The sequence below is a fragment of the Schistocerca nitens genome, chromosome 4, assembly GCF_023898315.1.
Source record: "Schistocerca nitens isolate TAMUIC-IGC-003100 chromosome 4, iqSchNite1.1, whole genome shotgun sequence".
NCBI classification, from domain to species: domain Eukaryota; kingdom Metazoa; phylum Arthropoda; class Insecta; order Orthoptera; family Acrididae; genus Schistocerca; species Schistocerca nitens.
Genome location: NC_064617.1, coordinates 879,075,977 through 879,100,636, shown reverse-complemented (window position 1 = coordinate 879,100,636; position 24,660 = coordinate 879,075,977). Strand labels below are relative to the sequence as shown.

The 24,660-nt window shown below is 40.4% G+C and overlaps 1 protein-coding gene across 1 annotated transcript in view; it reads left to right on the top strand.

Annotated features, from left to right (window-relative positions):
- The window catches only part of LOC126252639 (probable flavin-containing monoamine oxidase A), a 290,057-nt gene extending 265,489 nt beyond the window's left edge, over positions 1-24,568 (top strand). Inside the window, exons 9-10 of the mRNA XM_049953542.1 lie at positions 4,651-4,797; positions 24,460-24,568. Of these exons, the coding sequence (XP_049809499.1) occupies positions 4,651-4,797; positions 24,460-24,568 (256 nt within the window). The remainder of the gene's footprint in view (positions 1-4,650; positions 4,798-24,459) is intronic.
- Positions 24,569-24,660: the final 92 nt, after the last annotated feature.

Here is a 24,660-nt window from a genome sequence, read left to right as displayed (position 1 = left end):
TGTGGTCATGGGACACGGTAACTAGGGAGACCTATAGATAACACAGAACTGAATTTGATGCAGAAGTGCAATGAGAGTCTGTTCACGTTACTAGTTGTAAGAAGTTATTGTTGACTGGAAGTTAAACTAATTTGTAATCGGAATACTAAACACTTGTTTGTGAACTCACCAGTGCCTGTTGCTACAGACTAGTAGTCATTTCACAGGAGAAGTCTGGTGGAAGGTGGGGTCTCTCCGAAATGAGTAAGAAATCACATCAAGGAGGAGAGAACCCTCACAAGTGTTAGCAGCCATTCATCACACCAACTGCAAATTTTGTCTAAGTCATCTCGTATCCTCCTACAGTTGCTCAACTTCAACACCTTACCATACACCATAGTATCATCAGCAAACAACTACTGATTGCTGCCCACCCTGTCCACCAAATCATTTATGTAAACAGGGAATAATAGAGGCCCTATCACAGTTCCCTGGGGCACTCCTGATGATATCCTTCTCTCTGATGAACACTCGCTATCAAGGACAACCTACTGGTTTCCATTACTTAAGAAGTCTTCAAGCCACTCACACATCTGTCAGCCTATTCCATATCCTCGCACCTTCTTTAACAACTTGCAATCACATACCGTGTCAAATGCTTTCTGGAAGTCTAGAAATATGGAATCTGCCTGTTGCTCTTCATCAGTAGTTCACAGCATAGCATGTGAGAAAAGTGTACGCTGAGTTTCACAAGAATGATGCTTTCTAAAACCATGCTGATTTGTGGATATAAGAATCTCTCAAGAAAATTTATTATATTCAAACTGAGGAAATGTTCAAGGATTCTGCAGCAGTCTGATGTTACGGATATTATTGGTCTGTAATTTTGCAAGGCCACTCTCTTTCCCTTCTTATGCACAAGAGTCACCTGCACTTTTTACATTCGCTTGGGACTTTGTGCTAGGTGAGAGATTCATGATAAATACAAGCTAAGTAAGATGCCTGTGCTGTAGAGTATTCTTTGAAAAACTGAACTGGGATTCCATCCGGATCTTGTGACTTATCTGTTTTCAATTCTTTCAGTTGTTTCTCTACACTAGGGATACTTATTACTATGTCATCCATATGGGAGTCTGTTCAGTTGTCAAACAACAGTATGTTTGTATGATTCTCCTGTGGGAATGATTTCTTGAATGTAAAATTTAAAACTTTGGCTTTCATTTTGCTGTCTTCAACTGCCACACGAAACTGGTCAACAAACCTTAGACCCACTTACTGATTTTACACAGGACCAGAATTTTCTCGGGTTCTCTTCCAGCTCTTTTGCTAAGATATGGTGGTTGTAGCAGCTGCACGATTGACGCATACATCTTTTCACTTGCATGAATCTCTACTAACCTTTGCTTGTTGTCATTTGTGACTTCTCTTTTGAACCAAGAGTGCCACAGCCTCTGCTTCTTCAGCAGTTTTCAGATCCCATTGTTAAACCATGGTGGGTCTTTTCTATCCTTAATCCATTTACTAAGAAGGTAATCCTCCCAACCATGACTTACAATCTGCTTAAAATTTGCCCACATTTCCTCTATGCCCATCTTACTGGAACTAGGTGATGTCAGTTCACTTTCTAAGTGACATGCTAACAACTGCTGATCTGCTCTTTCTAGCAGAAACACTCTCCTAGTCTTCTTAACTGATTTATTAACTTTTGTAACCATAGTTGCTATAATGATATTACAATCACAAATCCTCATTTGTATACTGACATTGTCGATAAGGTCCAGCCTATTTGTAGCTACAAGGTCTCAGACATTTCCATTGAGTGTGAAATGTTGAACTAGTTGCTCAAGATAGTTTTCAGAAAATGTATGCAAAAGTACTTCGCATGACTGCCTGTCTGTATCCCCACTGCAGTGAATCCATAAACATCCCACTCTATACTTGGTACGTTAAAGATGCCTCCAACTAGCAATGCATGATCTGGGTATTTAACCGCTACTGACCGTAGACCTTTGAATGTCACAGCAGAATTGGGCGGCCAGTAAAAACATCCAACAATTAACTTGATTTCACCTAGACCTGTTATATGCAAGCAGATAACTTCACTTTCAGACTCAACTTCAACCTCGGTAGGGCAATGACCTCAATAGAAAAATTCATACCAAAAAATGACTTCTTTCAAGCAAAAACCTGTTCCAAACCAAGACCTGAACCTGGATTTGCTACTTCCACCTTACACCATTTGGCTGTATGAGTACCCTTCCACGTAGGACTGATGACATATACAGATGAGCATAACTGACCAGTGTTCAGTGATCAGTCCACATCATTCAATCTTCTACATCAATACTGTGCAAACCACAGCAGAGTGCATGGCAGAGGATACATCAAATTGTATTAGTTATTAGTGTTTCTTCCCATTCCATTCACATATGGCACATGGAAAGAACGACTGCTGGAGTGCTTGTGTGTGTGTTGTAATCAATCTAATCTTGTCCTCATGATCCCTGTGTGAACAATTCATAGGAGGTTGTAGTAGGTGCCTAGAATCATCATTTAAAGCTGGTTCTTGAAACTCTGTAAGTAGTCTTTCTTGGGATAGTTTATGTCTATCTTCAAGAGTCTTTCAGTTCAGTTCCTTCATTATCTCTGTGACACTCTACCACAGATTCAACAAACCTGTTACCATTCGCACTGCCCTTCTCTGTGTATGTCAATATCGCCTGTTAATCCTATTTGGTACAGATCCCACACATTTGCCAAAATTATAGATACGTTGCACTCGTGATTTGTAAGCAATCTCCTTTGTAGGCTGATTGCACTTCCCCACTATTCTACCAATAAACTACATTTCCGAACATTTAAAGAAGTTGCCAATCATGGCACCACCTATAAATCTTAAAAAGATCTGACTGACTGTTTATGCACCTTCTTTCAGACAGTAATGAACTGTAGATTACTGCATCATCTACAAAAATTCTGAGACAACTATTAACATTATCTGCAAAGTCATTAATACATAACATAAACAGCAAGGGTCCCCGCACACTTCCTGGGGCACACCCAGCGTTACTTCTATATCTGACCCTTCATTCCAGATAACATGATGCATATGCCCTACCAAGGAGTCCTCAATCCAGACACAGATTTCACTTGATACCCCATATCTCCCCCTCCCCTCTACATGTTGAGGAAAGAAAAAAAAAATGTAGTCAGTTGAAAATGATTTAAAAGTCAGTATTATGTAGGTTTTTAGCAGGGTCGGAAGAGGAACTTGTTGATGGCTATTTACAAATTGCCATTATATTAAAAATACGCCATACTCCCAGGTCTTGTGACACCCCTTCCCATAAAAACTATCGTATGGCTGCTCTTGTTATTAAGATACTGTTAATAGCATGAGTTGCTGTCTGTTTATGGTGAAGTTTCACTAAAAACTTTTGACATGTTTTACTGTACCTGAATCTGATTATTTAGATTATATACTTTATGAGATTAATAAAATGCAATTCACTACCTCATAAAAACTGGAAGACTTATGCAAATCAAAGATACAAATAATTATTGTACCAGAGAACAATCAAATATCTGACTTGTAGTCGTCACCGACAGTCGACACCACCCACTGCCGACTGCTACCTACAGATTATTGCTTGTAGGTACCCTGAGGTGAATGCTACAGAACTGTGTGCTGCCTTTTTAGAAGCAACTGGGAGGGCTGTGTCAACCCAGACAGTACGTAACCATCTTCATTCAATCAGTTGTCCTGTAAGAATCCATTATAAACAGTACAGCCTACTGACACAGTGATGCACAAAGAAGATGGGCACGAGAAAACCTGGAATCGAATCTGGATCGATAGCATCAGGTTCTCTTCACTGTGAAGAGCAGCATTTGTCAGACACCAGACGATCTTCATAGAAGAGTGCGCCAGGCATGCAGTCTCACAGGTTTGTCTGGGAGAAGCATTACTCATGTTTCGGATAAATGCCACACAGGTATGTCTCACATCTCTCGTCACTATCGAGAGTAATTTGAAGGCTGCACATTATTGACATGAGAATCTCTGATAAATTGTTCAGCCCTACTGCAGTTGACACTTCAGTGAAGTGTTGATTTTCTGAAATGATAATGCACAGTCACACTGGCCACCTCATGATCAACTTCCTGCAGGAGACAGGGATCAGCCACATGGAATAGCCTGCAGTACCTGCTAACATGAAAGTGCCTGATTGTGCTGGGGACCAGCCGAAACTTGCAGTATGTCACACAGTGGATGGCTCATGAGGCCCACGTTCAGAGAGAGGGACAGATTTGAGCAGCTACGTATGAAGTGCCTGGTGAACAGCATGCTGAAGAGGATCCGAGTGTTACAGTGCATGAGATTTAGCAGTGCAATATTCATTGTCATCTAGCAGCAGACTTTGACTTCACAGTTGTGCCCTTTTGGACAGACTGCCACTATTTTGATTATTGTTTTGTCTTTATTTGATAGTAAAGTTGTTTTCTTAGTTGCATAAGAGTTATTCTTTCCCTCTGATCTAAGTTCAAACACATTCATAGATGTGCAGGTGTGCTATACTTTATATGAGCAGTTTATTTTATTTGACTTGCTTGTATATGCAATGCTGCTGTATGTATTGGTCAATAATTCCCACATGCATTCGCTCACAGGGTGTACTGGGCTGGAACAGAGGCTGCTGTATCATGGTTCGGATACATGAATGGTGCCGTGCAGGCTGGGAATGTGGCAGCATTGGAGACTTTATATCAACTAAGACCACAGTGTCTCACGGCTCTTGACCTGATACAAGTTCACAGGTGAGTTCAGAACTATATTTTGTTTGCAAGCAAGTAACATCATCATATTTTATCTGTTAATATCAACACGTTCACTACTGAGACATCTACCACCCACTTCAAAACTGGTTTCATGGAGTATAGTTGTAGATGTAGAAGAAGTTGGAGGATCTTCTCTACATAATACTGGTGTTGCACGGTGACCATGGCATTGCCTCCATCCCCGAGAAGGACAACACTGCCGTAATCTGCTCGCGCCTCCTGGTGCTGTACTTTCAACTCCAGAGCTGTTGGGTTTCGGTGGCCATGTCCCGGTCACTTAATGGCACGTCTCATGACTATCTTCTGTGTGAGTCCAGAGCTGTCAAACATTTCTGCTTTCAGTAAAAGTAAAGCAGACTCTGACAGATACTCCTTAGTTATTTATACATTAGCAGCTCTATAAAAGGAGTAGCCCAGTTACTTGAAGATAAATGCACAATTCAATCTTCTCTTGACATACAGTGACTGACTTGTACTGAGTCAAATGTTTAAGTGATCAAATGAACTTCATTACAAAAATATCAATATAGTCGACATTATTGTCTGTCAGACATTTGGGTCATCATTATTTCTTGAAGCAGAATACAGTGCAGACGTCTCTTCACTGTACTGTACTTTGAGTGAAAATTCTAGCAGCATTAAGTAGTGTATTCAGTTTTTTATTTACATTGGTAAGATAAATGACTCATTTCAAATCCTCCTGAATATGTATGCCTAAAGTTTTTGTATGACTGACATTTTTTCCTTAAATGGTGGAAACAGGATTTGCAGGATGGTGGTTTTGCATGATCTGAAATTTAACTGCCTCAGTTTTTTTGAGAATTGATGATGAGCCTGTTGGTCTTGAACCATTGTGCTAAGTTATCCTTAAGCAATGTTGCACTTTCTTGCAGATTTCCTCACTGTGTCCTTTAGTTAGAACAGTAGTGTCCTGTGGTCCCATCGTGTATTTTATCAGCCAAATCATTTAATTATGGCAGAAATAAGAGAGGTCCCAGCACTGACTGTTATGAGACTTCATACTTGAGTTTTGCTTATTACTGCAAATACTAGAATTTTTTTCTTTTGTTTTTTCACTGTCTTTGTATTTTATTTCTGTCATTTAGATATGATTGGACCCACCTTTCCAACTGGCCTCTTAATTCTGTAATACTTAACTTCTGCAAGAGAATTTTATGGCCAATAAGATCAAAGGCTTCATTAATGTCAAGAAATATTCCAGAGTATCAGAGACTTTTTTGCATTTAAAAAGGCAAAGATTGCTGACGAAATTGATCTATAATTAGAAATTTCACATTTTGCACCCTTCTTAAGCAGATGTGTTATTTTCGCAGTTTTAATATATTGAGAAATCCACCAGTCTCAAATGATGAATTTATTGTATCTGCTAGTGGTTCCACAATAACTGTTGCACTAGCTTTGATGGCAGTACCTGGTATCTCATCAGCACCCACAGAAGATTTATTAGGCAATCTTTCAATGATTTTGACACTTCCTCAGCTGTCACTGAATATATGAATATTGTATTTGCATGAATTTTTTGATCTGACTGTACTCTCTTACTGTCTGGCTATTTGTCAACTGCTGTGCTATGTTTGAGAAATGGTGGTTGAAAGCACTAGCCACTTGTCTAGGTTCAGTTAGCTTATTGTTATTCATAATTAGCTCCATATTACTGTGGTTAACTGACTTTGCATTCATTTCTCTTCTTATAATTTGCCTGGTTACTTTGGTTTTATTCTTGGAATTATCCATTATTTTATCATCAGCTAGGTTACTTTGGTTTTATTATTGGAATGAAACATTATTTTGTTATTTTTTAGTATTTTTTTCCTTTTGAAATAACTTGTCTTAGTATTTGTTTATATCTTTTGAAATAGGTAGTAAAATCAGGATTAGTATTTTTCTTGGCGTACTCATACTCACTACCTCCTCTTATTTTGACATGTTATCCTTACCCCTTTCGTAATCCACCTATTTGTTTTTTTGAATAGAGTTCAATGTTGTTTTTTTCTTCAGAAAAGCTATTTAAAAAAATAATTAAACATGGTCATAAACTTATCATATTTTTCATTGGTATAATTACAGTTGCATATATCATTCCAATTTTCATCCTTCAGGAGGACACAAAAGTATTTCACAGTTTTTTAATCGAAATTCCTTACAGTACAACTTATTCCATTGAGTTTTGGGTTTCCTAAAGCATTCATTGTAAGAATTTAAGCATAGTGATCATTAGAACCTGTGTTTACTGCTTGTATGTTATGGGCAAATCTGCATGTTTTTATCAAATTCTGGTCAATGATAGAAGCAGAGGTTGTAGTTTCTTGAGTTGGTTAAGCTGCAGTTGAGCTTATGTTGAATGATTGTAATAAATTTATATCATCATCTTTGAATTTATTGGATTTTTAGATATCAATATTGAAGTCACCACATACAATCATATTTTCCTTGGGAGAGTGAATTTCTTCCTAAGGTTCCTCCATGTCTTTACAAATGATGGATAACAGCCATCAGCTGTCCTTCCCTTTCAGGCTTTATAAAAGAATCTAGATTTCGGTTGGTAACTAGCCATTATCAGTACAGTATTTCAGAGTCTTAACACATGTCCTAGTATATCAGTCCCCTGTTGTTCAGGCTTCTGTCACAGTTCATTCAAGACTCTTGCTTGAGTCTTGAAGGAACTGTGACAGGAGCCTGAACAACAGGGGACTGACATACTAGGACAGGCGTTAAAACTCTGAAATAATGGCTAGTTACTAGCCGAAATCTAGATTTGCTCTAATAAAATGTGAAAGGAAGGGACAGCCGATTGCTGTGCTCCATCATTTTGAAAGCCATGTCACAGTCATTGACTGTTTAGGTGTTGCTGTAAAGTTTAACTTCTGCCCGGTAGTTTCACCATCAACTTGTCAATCTGTTTCTCAGAGATATTGACCTCTTACTGTAGCTTTCTGCCCACAGGCTCAAATTTTTATGAACTGATGCTTTCTCTTCCAATGATTCTGCTCGAGCCATTTCTGATTCTCAGAATCATGGATGACTGAAATAAATGATGAGGAGGTAGAAGTCTTTGGACATTAGTGTTTAGCTACCTGTGGGTGTCCTGGATCCTTTCCATTACCTTTGCTAAGCTTTCTTGGTGTTCGTCCCTCTTAGCTGCAGCTGAGTTGTGTGAAGACTGAAGTGACATTTGCATCAGGTTGACAGCATGAGCAACAAGCATACAGCTTCTCTCCACATAGTTCTGTGATGTAAGATCTTGTTTTTCTGTCACTGCTGATTCATGATGTAGTTTCAGGTACATCACTGGTTTCTCATATCTTTTGTCACAATATTTCAATATCAATCACTGTCATCAACCTGTGCTCATTTGTGTGCTCTTTATATTTGCTGATTATTCCCTCCCTTTTCTTTTTTGCAGTCACTATCAGTTTCCATGTGCTCCTGGACTGTCCAAGGTCTTCTGTATGACATCCAATCCACCAGTCAGCAGCTGTCCCCCAGGTGGTCTTGTTCCAAGATGATTTTCTTGTGTGGCCTTGCCTCTGTCCTTTCATTAATTTTAAGGCAGGGTTCCAGCCTTTTCTGAGCTTTGAGGAGGATTCTCTGGTAATAAGACTTCTGGCTTAGCTTATCTCAGTTGCACCTCTATTAACATTGTTCGAGAACCTAGGCACCTGAGGGAGGATTTCTCTTGCACCGTAACCGTGATTTGTCCAAGCTCTAGAGATTGTTCAATGGCTTGCTTCATGGCACCATTTAAGTGTAGCATTTATGCTCCAAGTTTTGCACCTCTTTAAGTCTTAGTTGTTTGATGTGATAAATTTCACTGACTAAGGAAGGTGCAAGTAATGGGCTTAAGCATGCCTAAGAGTTTTGGAGTAGATTGCTTGTATTGTCCAAAGCGAATAAGAGTTGGAAAAGCTCTTTAATTAATATAAAAATGAAGATATACAAACAAATCCACAGTACAACTGCAGGCATCCACATGGGTTTCATTGCCATCTAAGATCCTAACTTTTTTTCAGCATCATGTTCATAGTGATATCATCATGCTCTAGATCCAGGACCAAAATGCACAATAATTCTCCCACAGCCTCAACACCATCTCTCGTTTTGCCCTCAGTTGGTCCTCCTCCTCAGCCCAGCTTTCCACCTTCCTCAACCTCTCTGATGGCTCCATAAAAACTAGTGTCTATATCAAGTTCACTGTCAATAGTTCCTCCATTTTCATAGCTGTCATTCCTTTCACACTAAAAAGTTTCTTCCATACAGTCTGGCCACCAGGCAGTGGCACATCTGTAGTGAAGTGCAATCCCTTGTCCAGTACAGAAAAGATGTTACTAAGGCCTTCACAGAGACAGGTGACAACCCCCCAAACCCAATGCACCAACAGATCTCCCATGCATATGCGCGTGCAACCCTAACACTGCAACCATTCCTACAAACCACCTTGAAAGGGGCACCCTCTCAATACTCTATATCACCCCAGCTCAGAACAAGGTAAGCAAATGAGGAATATCTGGCCATAATTTCACCTTTTCCAAAGTGGTATTCCACTGCCCAATCAATTTAGAAAATATCAAACAAATGGCACACCTTCTTCCAACCTCTTGCAATATGAGCCATATCCTTGTGGAAGAGCCAGGTGCAAAATCTGCCTTACGTACCCAATCAGTATATCCTAGTCAAATTCCATCACAGCTTTTCCTCCATATCAGAAACAGTGCACCTGTGAAAGCAGTCACATCATTTACTGATTCTGCTGTAATTTATGCAGAGTTTCTTATACAGGCAAGACCACTAAACACCAGTCCCCTCAAACTGTGGCCACAAACAGGAGGACTGTGGCCTCATCTCTCCACTAGCTCCAGCTCTGAAACCACCTCCACCACTGACTGACCTGTGACTCTAGGTACACTCGCCGCACAGCCACACTCTCTTCTCTGTAGTCATCTTCTTCCTCTGTCCTATATCCACCTCCCGATCCATTCCTCCATTTCACTGTATGTCGTGCACAACTTCCCTGCCTGGGACAATAACTAGCTCACTAGAGCCACATTCCTATTGTGTGCCACTCCTGCCCTCTCCTTCCCAACTGACAGCCCTGCTTCCCCAACCCTCCCTCCCACTCCCCATCTCCTTTCTTCCCTCGCCCACTCAACCCGACATGGCCCCTCACTCCAGTCGGCATGCAAAGCAGGCACACTGTAGTCATTCGGGACAATGCAGCCCTACAGTTTGCATTTGAACTCTGGAGGAGGATTCACCCAAAAGCTAGCAAAGTTCTGCATGTGAGCTCTGGAGGAGGATTCACCCAAAAGCTAGCCAAGTTCTCAGTGTTGTATATGTGTCTAACAACTCAGCAAGGTCGTAGAATATGCTAGCAGCCTCCAGTTTATTGTCTAGCAAATTAAGCACATTATTGCTGTTTGTGTTAATAGTCTTCTTAGTTTCAGAACTGTTTAGAAATCTGAGCTGTGACTTTGACAATATATTATTTATAGTAAGATGGTTAAGAAGTCCCTACTCTATTACCTTTTGTAAAATTTTTGAGAATTCTGGCAAAGCCGAAATTGGACAGTAGTTTGCAGTAATTCTTTATCCGTATTCTTACACAGAAAATTAATTTCTGGAAATTTTAGCCAATTGGGAAATGTTCCGGTGATAAATGACTAGCTACACAAATAACGTAATATACAGCTTTGCAACACTCGAGGTCGAGGTAACATAACATATTAACAACACAGTGGATATAAAAGAAAGTGCAGGAGCATATTGCCAGATGTCTCCCAGAATGTTGGACATCGCATGACATGAGGTCAGTGTGACTATAGCACCAAGTGGGGCTGGCCCTGAAACACGAACTAGTTGAAGGAGTCGGAAAAGCCTGTGAATGTCAATCGCTGAGCAGGTACAGGGCACTGTGATGGTATTCATTACAACATGGTCCAGAGACAACATTTGCATGACTTCACATTGGGTACAATCATCAGGAAACTGGAAGACGAATGAAGTATGATGAATGTAACCCAGGAGTCTGGTGCTGCTCACAGCATTGTTTCATGTTCATGGGGAGTGTTCTGAATCACAAGCACTGCCACCCGAAGGAGAGAAGTTGGTTGAGCATGGTCAACTACAGCAGCAGATGACCGATGCAATGTGCAACAGGAAAGAAAGGACTCACATCAAACAGCAGTTGTAGTTGCAACCACATTTAACAGGAATGCAATCTCATGTTTCACAGTGACATGGTGGCTGCATGGGGTGATCTCTTTGCCCGATGACCAGTTCATTGTGTTCTGCTGACATCCACTGCAACATTTGTGATGGTGCAGGGAGTGGACCAGTGAGGAGTAGGGTCATGTGCTCTTTTCAGATGAGAGCAGATTGAGTCTGAGTAATGCTTCTGGATGTACCCTCATATGGTAAGAGGTGGGGATACATAAGGCACCCAGGAACATAGTGGAACATGATCATTTTGGTGATCCATGTGGTATGGTGCAGGGAGTCATAATGTGCCATGGTAGTACTGACCTCAAAGTGGTACACTCATTCCATCAACATTTCTGTGACATTGTACTCCTTCCCCATGAGCGTCTTTTCATGTGAGCATTCGGTCCAGAATACATTTTTAGGAGCTCTTGGAATGAGAGGATATTCATAGTCAGTGAATGGACTCGTCTGCCACCCACACCCCCACCCCCAAATTTAAATACCATCAAGCACTATGGGATACATTGGGGAGACACATTGCATCCACAAGCAACAATGACCATCCAGCAGTTGTTAATGGTGTGTTGAAGGAATGGAACGCCCTACCACAGTAACTACTTACCTATCTCGTGGTCAGCATGGGAGCACATAGCAGAGCACGCACTGCCGTCTATCCATCCATAATAAGTGCCATGACATTTTGCAGTGTCCAGAGGCACATCAGAAATCACATGACTTCAGTGTAATTAATGCCTTTGAACAAAAATGCCATTTGTTTGTCTTATTGCACATTTCTTTCAGTTACTTTCTGTACTGTACTTCAGCAGTTCTTTCTATGTACGTTCAAAGTTTTGTCGAGCTATTTTACTTGGTTGTGACACATCATGCAAAATTTACTTTTGGTCTTAAATATGCACACCACAGTGCATTACCACATGCAGAGGAGATGTTTTATCACAACCACTAAAAGTTTCAATTTTATGGTGGACATTATTTTTCTGGTGTAGTGTGGGTCGTATTCTTATTACTGAAGTTATCAATAATGGCTGGTCTGGCATATTCCTTGGTGGAATCTACTGAACTTAACTCCACATTTTCAGTAGCAGTTATGAAATGCTTGTTAAAATGTTTTATACCACGGCATCAATGTTATTGTTTACTGCCGGCCTGGGTAGCCGAGTGGTTCTAGGCGCTACAGTCTGGAACCGCGCGACCGCTACGGTCGCAGGTTAGAATCCTGCCTCGGTCATGGATGTGTGTGATGTCCTTAGGTTAGTTAAGTTTAACTAGTTCTAAGTTCTAGGGAACTGATGACCTTAGAAGTTAAGTCCCAAAGTGCTCAGAGCCATTTGAACCATTTTGTATTGTTTACTCTTGAAGCTATCTTCTGCTCCTAATCCCTTCTTCCACATCTCCTCCTTCACTTAATCTCATTTTGTCTTGATTTTGTTAGCTGATGTGACTATCATTTTTCTTATAATGCATTTGCTATGATGTCTGTATTACCATCTTTAATATTTTGCGTTCTGTCTTATAATAAGCTGTAGCATCAACTTCAGAACTCTGAGTGACAGTTTCCTTTTTGTCTTACAACATACCTATATTCCTTCAGCAATCCCCGGCCTTTTTGTAGATTTGGGTCTAAATCTGGGTTACTTTTGGAGGAAAACAGCTTTCAAATAAAGTAAAGGCTTTATTATTAATAAATGTGATGTATTTTTCTTACACCAGCAGAAATAAGTAGCTCTTTAATTTTATTCCTCTGTCCTTAAATATTTTGATGCAGAATGAATAGCTCGCATTTCACACTGACTGAAATACAGGGTGTCTGACAAGGAGTGGTCAGTGTTTAGGTATATGACATGAATAGTTATTCTAAGAAAAAACATCCAGTAAACGTGTGTTCTAAAATGTATACCTTAACAGCTATGAGCACTTGTTCAGTAGCGATTATGCATTTTAGAGCATTGTTGTTTTAGTCCATACCACCACCTCTCAAATTATGGAAAGCAAAGAATTTGCAGTAGTAGAGATTTGTTTCACAGTACTGAAGATGAAGCAGTGCTCATAGATCTTTTAAAGTATGCATTTTAGAGCCTATGTTTACTAGACTTTTTTGCCTCAAATGATTCTTCCTGTCATAAGGCTGAATATTGACCATTTCTCCTGGGACATCTTGTATAACTGGGTGAAAAAAAAAATTTCTGGCAGTTGCTAAAAATTATCAAATAACAGTTCTTTGTACTTATGTCCTTCCTAGTGTAAACAAGATGCTGCTCTGACACTTCTAACCACTGGTATTTTACCACTCATAACAGAGCCTCCTAACAAGAGAGACATCCCCTGCAGCGGGATTGACTTTTTGAAACCAACTATACAGTGATGTAGGTTAAATTCCCATTATCACACCCTATAGACATTCATCCTCAGTGCGCCCTCTTTTGCGAATAATAAACAAAAATTTTCAGAAGTTCGCAAGGTGCTCTGAAACTTTAAAAAAGTAATTATACAGACTAGTTGCAGAGCATAATGGTTAAGGTACAGTCCTCACATGCAAAAGGTTGTGGGTTCGAATTTCATTAGATACTTTGAAATTTTTATTTTTAAATCTTTATCAAAATGGCCTCGACCATTTCTTTTATTCAGTTAACTGGTTTAAATGTAACTTTTTTATTTCTGTTCCTTCGTCACATCATATTAATCATTGTATTAACTTTTTCATTGTTCTCTTTTTTCCTGAAATTTTTTTCTGCTTGGTTTCTGTGTTCATGTGTTTTTAATTATTTTTGCGTATTAACTTCAGTTTAGTTACTTCCATTTTATCAGCCTATGTTTTCATCCATGTTGCTACATTCATTATTTCTATTTCTCATTTTACTTGTAACCTCTTCTTTCATTTATATCTCCATCTGCATTATTTTGTCCATAGTGTAATAAGAATTTGTGTTCTAACTGTTAGTATGATAATAACCATCCAAAATAAATGAATGTCTTTATAACAAAAAAAAAATACGTGTTTGACATCATTGCACAGTCATATAGATAGATTACCTTATCTTTTGTTTTTTAACCAATAAATTGGCATTTTCAAAAGTTTAAATACTATGACAAATAAATAAATAATTAAATTCACAAGCACAATAATTCTAAGTGGAGGATACAAAGAAGAATACAAGAGCAACTGATAAACTTAACACGGTGATTAAAATTATGCGTTAAATGAATACAACTAAAAAAAATTAATGTTAACCAATTAACTGAATGACAGTAATGATCAAGATCATTTTGATAAAGATTTAAAAGCAAAGAATTTCAAAGCCCCTAATGAGAATGGTGTACCTTCACAATACTATGCAACCATTCTGTTTAATATTTCTACTTTCAAGCTGTAGAACGTCACACAAAATTCTGAATTTTTTCATCAATTACTTGCAGATGAAGGCCCACCAGGGTGAACGGCTGCAAGGTTTTATGCTGAGACCTTGAACTACATCACTGTACGGATGTTTTCAAAAAGTCGATCCCACTACTCGGAACTAACCTTATAAGATAAATTGTTGTCTGAATTATACACCAATCTGTGAAGCAATCTTCTTGTGTTTCAGGGATTAGAACTGCATTGCACACAGAAGGCTAGCAGAGTTACAAGGAACAAGGGTTCAAAGCAATTTTACATGGTGATAACAATTTAGTTTGATGCAAGGAACTGCCATAAAGGTTTGACTGTCATGATAAAAATAAAAGAGGGTTCCATAATTAACCTTTTGTTTGTTGGCAGTCCCATTACACTACAAAATCCCCACTCCACAGTACCACAGCGCGCCACTAGAGCAGCCAAAACAAAATGACACAGCCTACCTCCAGTCTGTCATTGTGCTCCCACTTTTTTTTGGCTGCTCTAACAATGTGCTGCGGTACTGTGGAGTAGGGCTTTCGGTGTGTAATGGGATTTCAGGTACTTCCTGCCAACAAACAAAAGCTTAATTATGGAACCTTCTTTTATTTTCATGGTGATAGTCAAAACTTTATGTTCACCTCTCACACAAGTTGAAACAATTATGGTATTTTTTACTCAACCTTTAGATTTTAAGATTACTGTCCTGTCAGAATGCTGCCTCCAAGACTTCCCTTTCTTCCCAAGTCCCATTGGTGATTGTTGGATGTTCTAAGTGAACTTTTAAATAACTGTACACATCATCTTCAAAGTGGATATTCAAGCTGTGCATATTTATTGTTACTGTTCTCGGTCGACAATGAGCAGCTGTTATATATTAAGCTTCATACTGACATCAAGAAAGATGAGTACATTCACAAAAACTTTGGAAGTCTGACTTACACAGACAAATGGCAGCAATACACAGTTCATACTCAATACACATTTCTCAATGCCGATATTGAGCAGTCTATCTGGAGTGTATGTAACAACTACATAACACAAACTGACTAATTACACACATTTAACTGCATACTTCTCTGCTGTTCACCCAGATTCACTGGCAGAATTTTACACGACAAATTCTTAGGACCAACGGCTTTGAATGCAATGCCTCTTAAAAAATTCATGTAGGACAGTTGCCACAAAACGCTACAATAAACCAGATATGGATCAAGGATGTACCACCAAAAAGCAAGCAAATGTTATATCAAGCATGTTATGCTCCATTACTCTCACATGCATCGCAAATGTGTGTAATGAAGAAAACACAGTTAGCACTGTACAGGCCTTTGATATAAAATTTCAGACAAATAGGATATCACTTACTAGAATAGATAAGAGTATCAAATGAGTTGTTGAGAGAAATAATGAAAGAGAAGCTCACACAGAGACCATACAAAAGGCAAGATTAGGATAGTAACGCACAAGTTACAAGAACCCGAGTTGGCGGAATACTGAGACAGGCCCGTGAAATGATAGAAAGAGACAAGAAACCTATAGGGTGACAGAGAGAGAGAGAGAGAGAGATGGATGGTTGAAATGACAAAATGGGTAAAGAAGAGAGGAGATGACTGGGACTGAGAAGAGAGGGATAAGTGAAAAGAGGAAAGGAACTGCTGAAAAGGTTTGTGTTCTAAACAGACCCAACCAGAGGCTGCAAGCTAGAAACATAAACGGCCTGAAAAGTAGAGTATATATACATGCATTAGGCAGATAAATTGCTGCAATTAACTACTGGTTAATTGTTCTAAAATTGGTATAATAATTGTTCCATTTTATGAAGCAGAAGTCTGAGCTTGCATTAGGATTTACAAAGGACACTAAGATTTTTTTAGTGTCAAATTTTCTAATTGAAATCTTTCATTAGCTAACAAGTTATTCTGGTAAAATTGTAAAAAACTGGATTTTTGAAAGGACAGATTCTAAAATTTGAACATTCTGGAATCTGACCATAATGAATGAAGATAACATCTGCCTGTTTTGCATTTAGAATCCTCTCCCATTGTGTTGATCTGCAGATGGGATCACTAGCACACTTTCACTAAATGCTATCCCATACATAATATTCTGGGGCAACACAGGTAAAGTGAAAAGTCTATTTAATCTACAGAAGTGTGCAGTAAGAATATTATGTGAAGTTGATAATCAAAGAACTCGCAGAAGCCTCCTCAAAGACTTGAAGGTTCTCCCATTTATACTTATTCCTTTATCGCATTTGTGGTTAGTAATAATGCTATTTGCTATCAGTGTCAAGTTACAAAAACTGAGTGTACATGTAAAAAAGACCAGGAGATTACGATTAAAAATGACTCCTTGTAATAGTAAATGTGACAATATATTATTAGCAGCTATGAAAAAGGCAGGCAGTTTTGGGTAAAAGAGCTCTTATGAATAAATAAAGGAAATAATATGGTGAGCAATGAGTGTGAAGCCTCATTGTGAGACTTTCACCCTTGTAACTGCCACAGCAGAGGATGATCTTCTTCTGACGAATTCCTGTTACAGAAAATCCAAAAAATGAACCATATCAAAGCCCTGGTTTATTTCTGCATTTGTCTATGTATGAGGTATCTGGTACAGCTCAATTTGGGTTGTCCAGCCTTTGCAAAATATGAACACACTGAGACTGGAGGTTTACTGCAGCAAAATATTTATTGCAGCAACTGTATTTTGCAAACAAGGTGAACACGGAGAGCAGAAACTGTTATCATATGTTGAGTATTGATCAGAACATAAACTCCGAAATAAATCATTCTCGAATGTACAAATATTCGAGAGGAAGTCAGTAAGCTATAACTATTGAAACTTGAAGTGACAGAATCAAGAACAGAACATAAAACACACAAACATATAAAAAAATCACAGCAAGGAATAAACAATACACAGAGACGTAAAACTTGTTAGAAAATACAGCACCCCTGGCACCTGTCATGGAAGCTGCTTGACAGTTGTGATTCACTTGTTATCATGCACGTGTTACACTACACAACTAAACACATGAGCATCACTGGTTGGTGTGACCTCGACTGTCAACCACAGCAACAATATGCACCTTTGTAGGAACCACCACATCAGTCCCCACAGTGGAAGTCAAGTCTTGTCACAGAATTGGGCAGTCAAATGTATGTGTCAGCTGCAACGGATTGTGTGCGCTTGTCTTTGGACTGCTTCAGCCAGTTGTTACCCCTGCGGCAGAGATTGTGGCACTGGTATTGGAAGATGCTGAAGTCTTGGTGCTGTGGATGGTGGCTCTTCCTTGAAAATGTACACCTGTTTGACACAGTTGATGGCAATGGTTGTGGGCTTTCTGCTTACTATGATGCCCAGCATCTGTGTGCTTCTTTGTAGAACACTGAATGGGCGAGAGGACAGCAGTTGCAGTGGTGGTTTGACACTGCCTGTCTGGAGCATCACGAACAGTGCAGGGCATGTAAGTGGTTGTTATACCATGTTTGGAGGCTGTGGGAAGTAGTATTTGAGCGATAGGTTATTGCCAAAGGAATTCCATTTGGCCTTGGGTTGCTGATCGGTGTGGGGTGGCTTTGACAAATTCTCTGAGAAGGTGGTTAAAAAAAATGGTTCAAATGGCTCTGAGCACTATGAGACTTAACATCTGAGGTCATCAGTCCCCTAGAACTTAGAACTACTTAAACCTAACTACCGTATTTACTCGAATCCAAGCCGCACTTTTTTTCCGGTATTTGTAATCCAAAAAACTGCCTGTGGCTTAGAATCGAGTACAAAGTAAGCGGAAGTTCTGAAAAATGTTGGTAGGTGCCGCCACAACTAACTTCTGCCGTCGAATATATGTACCGCTACACAGGCATGCTTTGCAGGCGCAAAGATAAATACTGGCGCCAAAACCTCTGCATCAGTAAATAAATTAAAACAAAAGGTAGAAGAATGTAAACATTATGCCATGTATTCTTTCGTGTTTGCTGCTATCTCATTCAAATCCTGTCTGCCTAATAAACTACGAAACTAGAGTGAGACAACAGCAAATGCAGAAGAATATACATATATCATGTCATGTTTATAGGTGTATTATTGTTATGCTGAGTAGTGAGATAGTCAGAAATGAAGTACAGCAACTGACTAGATTTTTAAATCTAAGATGACTCTAATTTCTGTGCAGAATGTAATGTACTAAAGAGGCGCCTGCAAAGATTTTCAAACGGAGAAAAATTTTCGCTAAACTCTCATTCAGAACATGTTCTATCATATGCAGTCTATTATTTGGTTCTTGTTGATCATTATCAAAGAAAGCAGCAGTGTAAGTAACAACAAACAGCAGTCTCTTGCCATTGTTTCGCTTATGAGACAATTCCTCTCTTTTTTTTATTGTAAGCAGCGGTAGCACGCACAAAAGCAAGCCATGCCGCAAGCGGCGACAGGTCGTGAACACTCATTATCAGAATGCTACAAACAATTCATGACACAGTGCAATAATGCATTTTCAGCTTAGAGTGACGTAAACACCTATAACAAAGAGAACTCCATTTATCAGATCAAAGCAAAATAAGCAACTGATTCAAACCAGACGAAGCACCTTAGAAAGGAAGGGTACCCGTATAAATACGGACGGAGCGCCCGACACATAGCAATGGCTACTTGGTAAAGCTTAACTGTTAAGATTATGACTCGAACCAAACTACTGTAGCTGTATCTTCGTCCATTCGACCTAAATTGTGTCTCATGTTACAACGGACTGCTTTGTTTCGATTTGGAAGTGCGGTCTGACTTTTCTCTCCCCTCGAATTTTGAGTCTCAAATTTCAGGTGCGGCTTAGATTCGGGAAATTTTTTTTCCCTTGATTTTGAGTCTCATTTTTCAGGAGCAGCTTGGATTCGAGTAAATACGGTAACCTAAGGACATCACACACATCCATGTCCGAGGCAGGATTCGAATCTGAGATGATGCAATGGTTCACAATAGACCAGTTCTCGAACCAAGGAGTCCAAGTCCTGTTTACATGTCATTCGTAAGCCTATGAGGATTATTGATAGGTCACAAATCCATTAAGTTGTGTGGTGCATTAGCACCGTCTTCAGGGAACTATGCCATCTTTCAATCATTTCATTACTGTCGGGGTGGTAGCTGGTAGTCCTCTGATGTACATACCCACATAACCTTGTCAGTTGGGCAAATAAATCTGATTTGAACTGCCAACCACAGTCAGTAGCTATGTGTAACAGGTAGCCAAATGCAACTAGCCAAGTTAATGTGAATGCAGAGACCATAGTTTCCATGGTAACATTGTGCATCGGTGTTGTGCCCGGCCAGCACATAAAACAATCATTGTGAACAGATATCACTAGCCGTATGGCAGAGGAAGTGGTCCTTCCTTGTCAAGGTACACATGTGCAAAATGAGAGGTTACATCTGGAAAATCACCGATGGTCACATACCCATGATGGAATACTTTACAGCATTGACATTGGAGGCATGACCATCTCCACTCTCATCAATCTCTCTCCTTGCCTGGCCAGATAAAACATTGTGACACTAGGTAAAAAGTTGAGTGGGCTCCAAGGTGGCACAGATTGTGGAAACTATCGAAGACTTGCTGCCGAAATGTAGGTGGTAGGAATGGTCATGGGCTTCCCTGTGAAACATTACGACACAATTGAACCTCTTCACCAGGAACGATGACCAGTTTGACTAGTTGCAACAGTAAATCGGCCGATGAAGATCTGGAGCTCATGATTGTTCTGCTGTGCCTTGGTGAGTTCTGAAAAGTCTATCGGTCGTGACACACTGCTGATACTCAAAAGGCAGTCGGCCACCACACTGTCAGTGTCGGCAATGTGCTTTATGTCTGTGCTAAATTGACTGATAAATTCCGGATGGTTTTACTGGTGGGGAGAGCAGTTGATGCTGTTCTGCTTGAGAGTGTAGGTTAGTGGCTTGTGATCCATGTAGATCGTGAAAATCCTTGCTTCTATTTCTGGCCATAAGTATATAACTGCCTCGTGCACGGCCAAGAGCTCACAGTCATACAAGGGTCAATCCAAAAGAAATGCACACTATTTTTTTAAAATCCATCTTTTATTCTACATGTTTGAAAGTTTTACAGTGTGTAGATACATCCTTTAGGAATATTATTTTCATTTCTCCACATAATTTCCATCCCTCTCAACTGCCTTACGCAATCTTGGAACCAGCACCTGTATACCCACACTGTAAAATTCTGGACCAACCTGTTGGAGCCACTGTTTGGCAGCGTGCACAAGGGAGTCATCATCTTCAAACCTTGTTCCACAAAGAGAGTCTTTCAGTTTCCCAAAGAGATGATAGTCACATGGAGCCAGGTCGGGACTGTAAGGCGGGTGTTTCAGTGTTGTCCATCCGAGTTTTGTGATCGCTTCCATGGTTTTTTGACTGACATGTGGCCGTGCATTGTCGTGCAACAGCAAAACATCCTGCTTTTTCCGATGTGGTCAAACACGACTCAGTCAAGCTTGAAGTTTCTTCAGTGTCATCACATATGCATCAGAATTTATGGTGGTTCCACTTGGCATAATGCCCACAAGCAAGAGTACTTCGGAATCGAAAAACACTGTAGCCATAACTTTTCCAGCAGAAGGTGTGGTTTTCAATTTTTTTTTTTTTTTCTTGGGTGAATTTGCATGATGCCACTCCATTGATTGCCTCTTTGTCTCTGGTGAAAAATGATGGAGCCATGTTTCATCACCTGTCACAATTCTTCCTAGAAATTCATCTCCACCATTCTCGTACTGTTCCAAAAGTTTGGTGCATACCGTTTCTCTTGTTTCTTTGTGAGCCACTGTCAACATCCTGGGAACCGACCTGGCACAAACCTTTTTTAACGCCAACACTTTCAGTATTCTGCAAACACTTCCATCCCCTATCCCAATGTAGCGTTACAATTCGATCACTGTGATGCAACTGTCAACAGTCACCAATTCGTTAACTCTCTGCACATTGGAGTGTGTGCGGTATGAGGCCTGCCGCTGTGAGGACAATCCTCAATATTGCCGTGCCCGCTTTCATCACGTAACCTGCTTGACCACCGACTAATTGTACTGCGAGCGACAGCAGCACCTTCATACACCTTTATCAACCTCTTGTGGATGTTTCCCACTGTCTCACTTTCACAGCACAGGAATTCTATGACGGCTCATTGCTTCTGACGAACGTCAAGTGTAGCAGCCATCTTGAAGACATGCTGTGACGGCGCCACTCACGGGAACAGGTTGAACCAATTTTGAAAACCAGCAGGAAGGATGTACCTACACACTGTAAAACATTCACACATGCAGAATGAAATCTGTATTTTTACAAAAATAGTGTGTATTTCTTTTGGAGTGACCCTTGTATTTGCTCCACTTCCATAGCGATGTGACAGTTTGTGCAAGGAGTACCCATGTGGTTGCCATGAATAATTTGACCACTGTTGCAGTACAGCACTGATAACGTTTGGCTTGTGTCTACCACTAATGCCAAAGGTGCATCCAGTTTATTAGAGTACACGAGGAGTGCTGTGTGTGCGCCATACACTTTTTGCGGCCTCAAAAATGGAGCACATTGTTTCCTTCTACTGCACTGGTGTCCCAGTGCAAACCTTTAGGCCAATAAGTACTGTGCTCAATGGTTCTTGCAGTTCTTCTGCACGAGCAGTAGAAGTTTAACACTCCTAAAAAGTGGTGTAACTCCTTGAGTATGGTCAGTTGCGGTTTGTGTAGAATCATTTCGACCTTCTCAGTTAGTGGTAGGAAGCCTGCAGATGATGTCAGGTGGCCTAGGAATGTGACCTCAGGTAGCCCAAACACACTCTTGGCTGTATTTAATACCACACCAGACTGCTCCAGACATTTACGTACCTCTTGAAGAATCCCTGGTGGTCAAATACACAAGCACATTGTCTAAACAAGTGAAGCAAAACAGCTCTCCCCACAGAATGGAAGCGATGAACCTACAGTTCTCCAGATTAATTCCAATTTAAGCCTTTCATATGACTATTGAGTTGGTGCAGTAATCACATTTGTATTTCTGTGATGTAGTGGTGATCAAGTTTATGCACAACGGGGGCAAATTTCATTGAGTCACCTGTATTTCCTGCACTGCAAAAGCTAGCATCTACTAGTGCAAAACATATAACTGGGTTGTTGGCCAGAATGGAGGTGAACGAAACCCTAGTCTGGAAACTACTGACTGCTGGCACATGGGTCATCTTGAAAAACAGGAAATCCAGTGGTGATTGTTCAACCTTCTTAAAATACTTATTGCAGCAATTTTATATAGTGAAAAAGGTGAACAGGGAGCACAGCAATCATTACTGTCCATCAAGTATTGATTGGAATGTAAATTCTGAAGTAAAAATCAAACAATGGGAAATCTGGGATGAAATGTAACAATATTATGAAAAGGAAAGTTGCTACTCATCATATAGCGGAGATGCTGAGTCAGAGATAGGCACAACAAAATAAACTTTCAGCCTTTGTCAAAAATAGGACACACACACACACACACACACACACACACACACACACGACTGCAGTCTCATACACCTGAAGCCACACTGCGAGCAGCAGCAGCAGTGCCTGATGGGAGTGGCAACTGGTCGAGGTTAAGGAGGAGGCTGGGGTGGGGAGGGGAGGGGTAGGGATAGTAGGGTACGGGTGGTGGACATTGAAGTGCTGCTGGGGAGCGCGTAGGGACAAGGTAGAGAGAGGGTAGGGGAGCTAGGTGGCAGTTGGGAAGTTAGACGGTGGACAGGGGAGAGGTGGTGGGAGGGGGTAGTGGAAAAGGAGAGAAGTAAAAAGACTGGGTGTGTTGTTGGAATAAGGGCTGTGTAGTGTTGGAATGGGAACGGAAGGGGCTGGATGGGTGAGGACGACGACTAACAAAGGTTGAGGCCAGAAGGATTACGGGAACATAAATCTCCTGTGCCCCATCCTTCCAGTCTCCCATCACCTTCCAAAGTCACACCATCTGGCCACAGAGGAGCATTCCCCTTGCAACTCAATACCACCCTGGAGTGGAGCAACTGAATTACATTCTCCACCACTGTTTCGACTACCTCTCGTTGTGCCCTGAAATGAGAAATGTCCTGCCCACTATCCTTCCCACTCCTCCCACAGTGGTATTTCGCTTTCCGTGGCAACTCATGGTGACATTTTTTTTACATACTCTTAGTGGTTTTTCTTCTGAAAAGCACTACAATCAACCCAGATCTATATTGTGCAACCCCAAGCAAAATATGGCAAGCAATCCAAAACTTAGGTACATAATCATTTTCCCAGTATTGTGCTTCTTCAAAACGACAGCTTTCACTCGCTGCTGAAACCAGAGCCTTGCCGGATCAGTCTGGATGGGAAATCTTTGATTATTTGCCCCACAGTGTAGGCTTCGCTCCTGAACACCATTCAATGACAGAAGATCTCCGATAGCTGGGAGTGGTTGGTGTTACCAGTTTCCAATCACGAAGTGGAAAATGCTACCGTAACACTTACTGGAAGTAAGTCCCCACAGCTTCAATTCTGTCAGTACCTCGTCTCCTACCTTCCAAACTTCACATATGCTCTTCTGTGAACCTTGCAGAATTAGCACTCCTGGAAGAAAGGATATTGTGGAGACATGGCTTAGCCACAGCCTGGGGGACGTGTCGTGAGTTGTGCTTGGGTAGCTCAGTTGGCAGAGCACTTGCCCGCGAAAGGCAAAGGTCCTGAGTTTGAGTCTCGGTCCGGCACACAGTTTTAATCTACCAGGAAGGCTCATATCAGCACACACTCCATTGCAGAGTGAAAATCACTGCCTGGAATCATATTCCCCATGACAATGCACAGCCCTGCAGCTTTACAATACTGAGACATTCCCAATGAACATCAAATTACGAATTACATTTCTGAAAATAGCTTTATTTTTCACATAACCTAGTGTCCAGTTCATTTAAATAATCTTTTTTCACATAATTTTCCATGCATTTTTTTCTTTTCTTTGTAATATGAATTTATCTATTTCAGATGCTTTCCAGTAACAAGACCACCATCTGGAATCCCCTGGTGGCTACTATGGGTATCACTGGGCCTTATTGGAGTTGCCTACATTGCTTATCGCATGTACAAACGATAATAGCTTTCGAAACTGTTAGCCAAGTGTGATACAGGTTTTTGTTTAGGATCAGATGTAATTCTACTAACAATAAGTATATGCAAAAGTTAAAC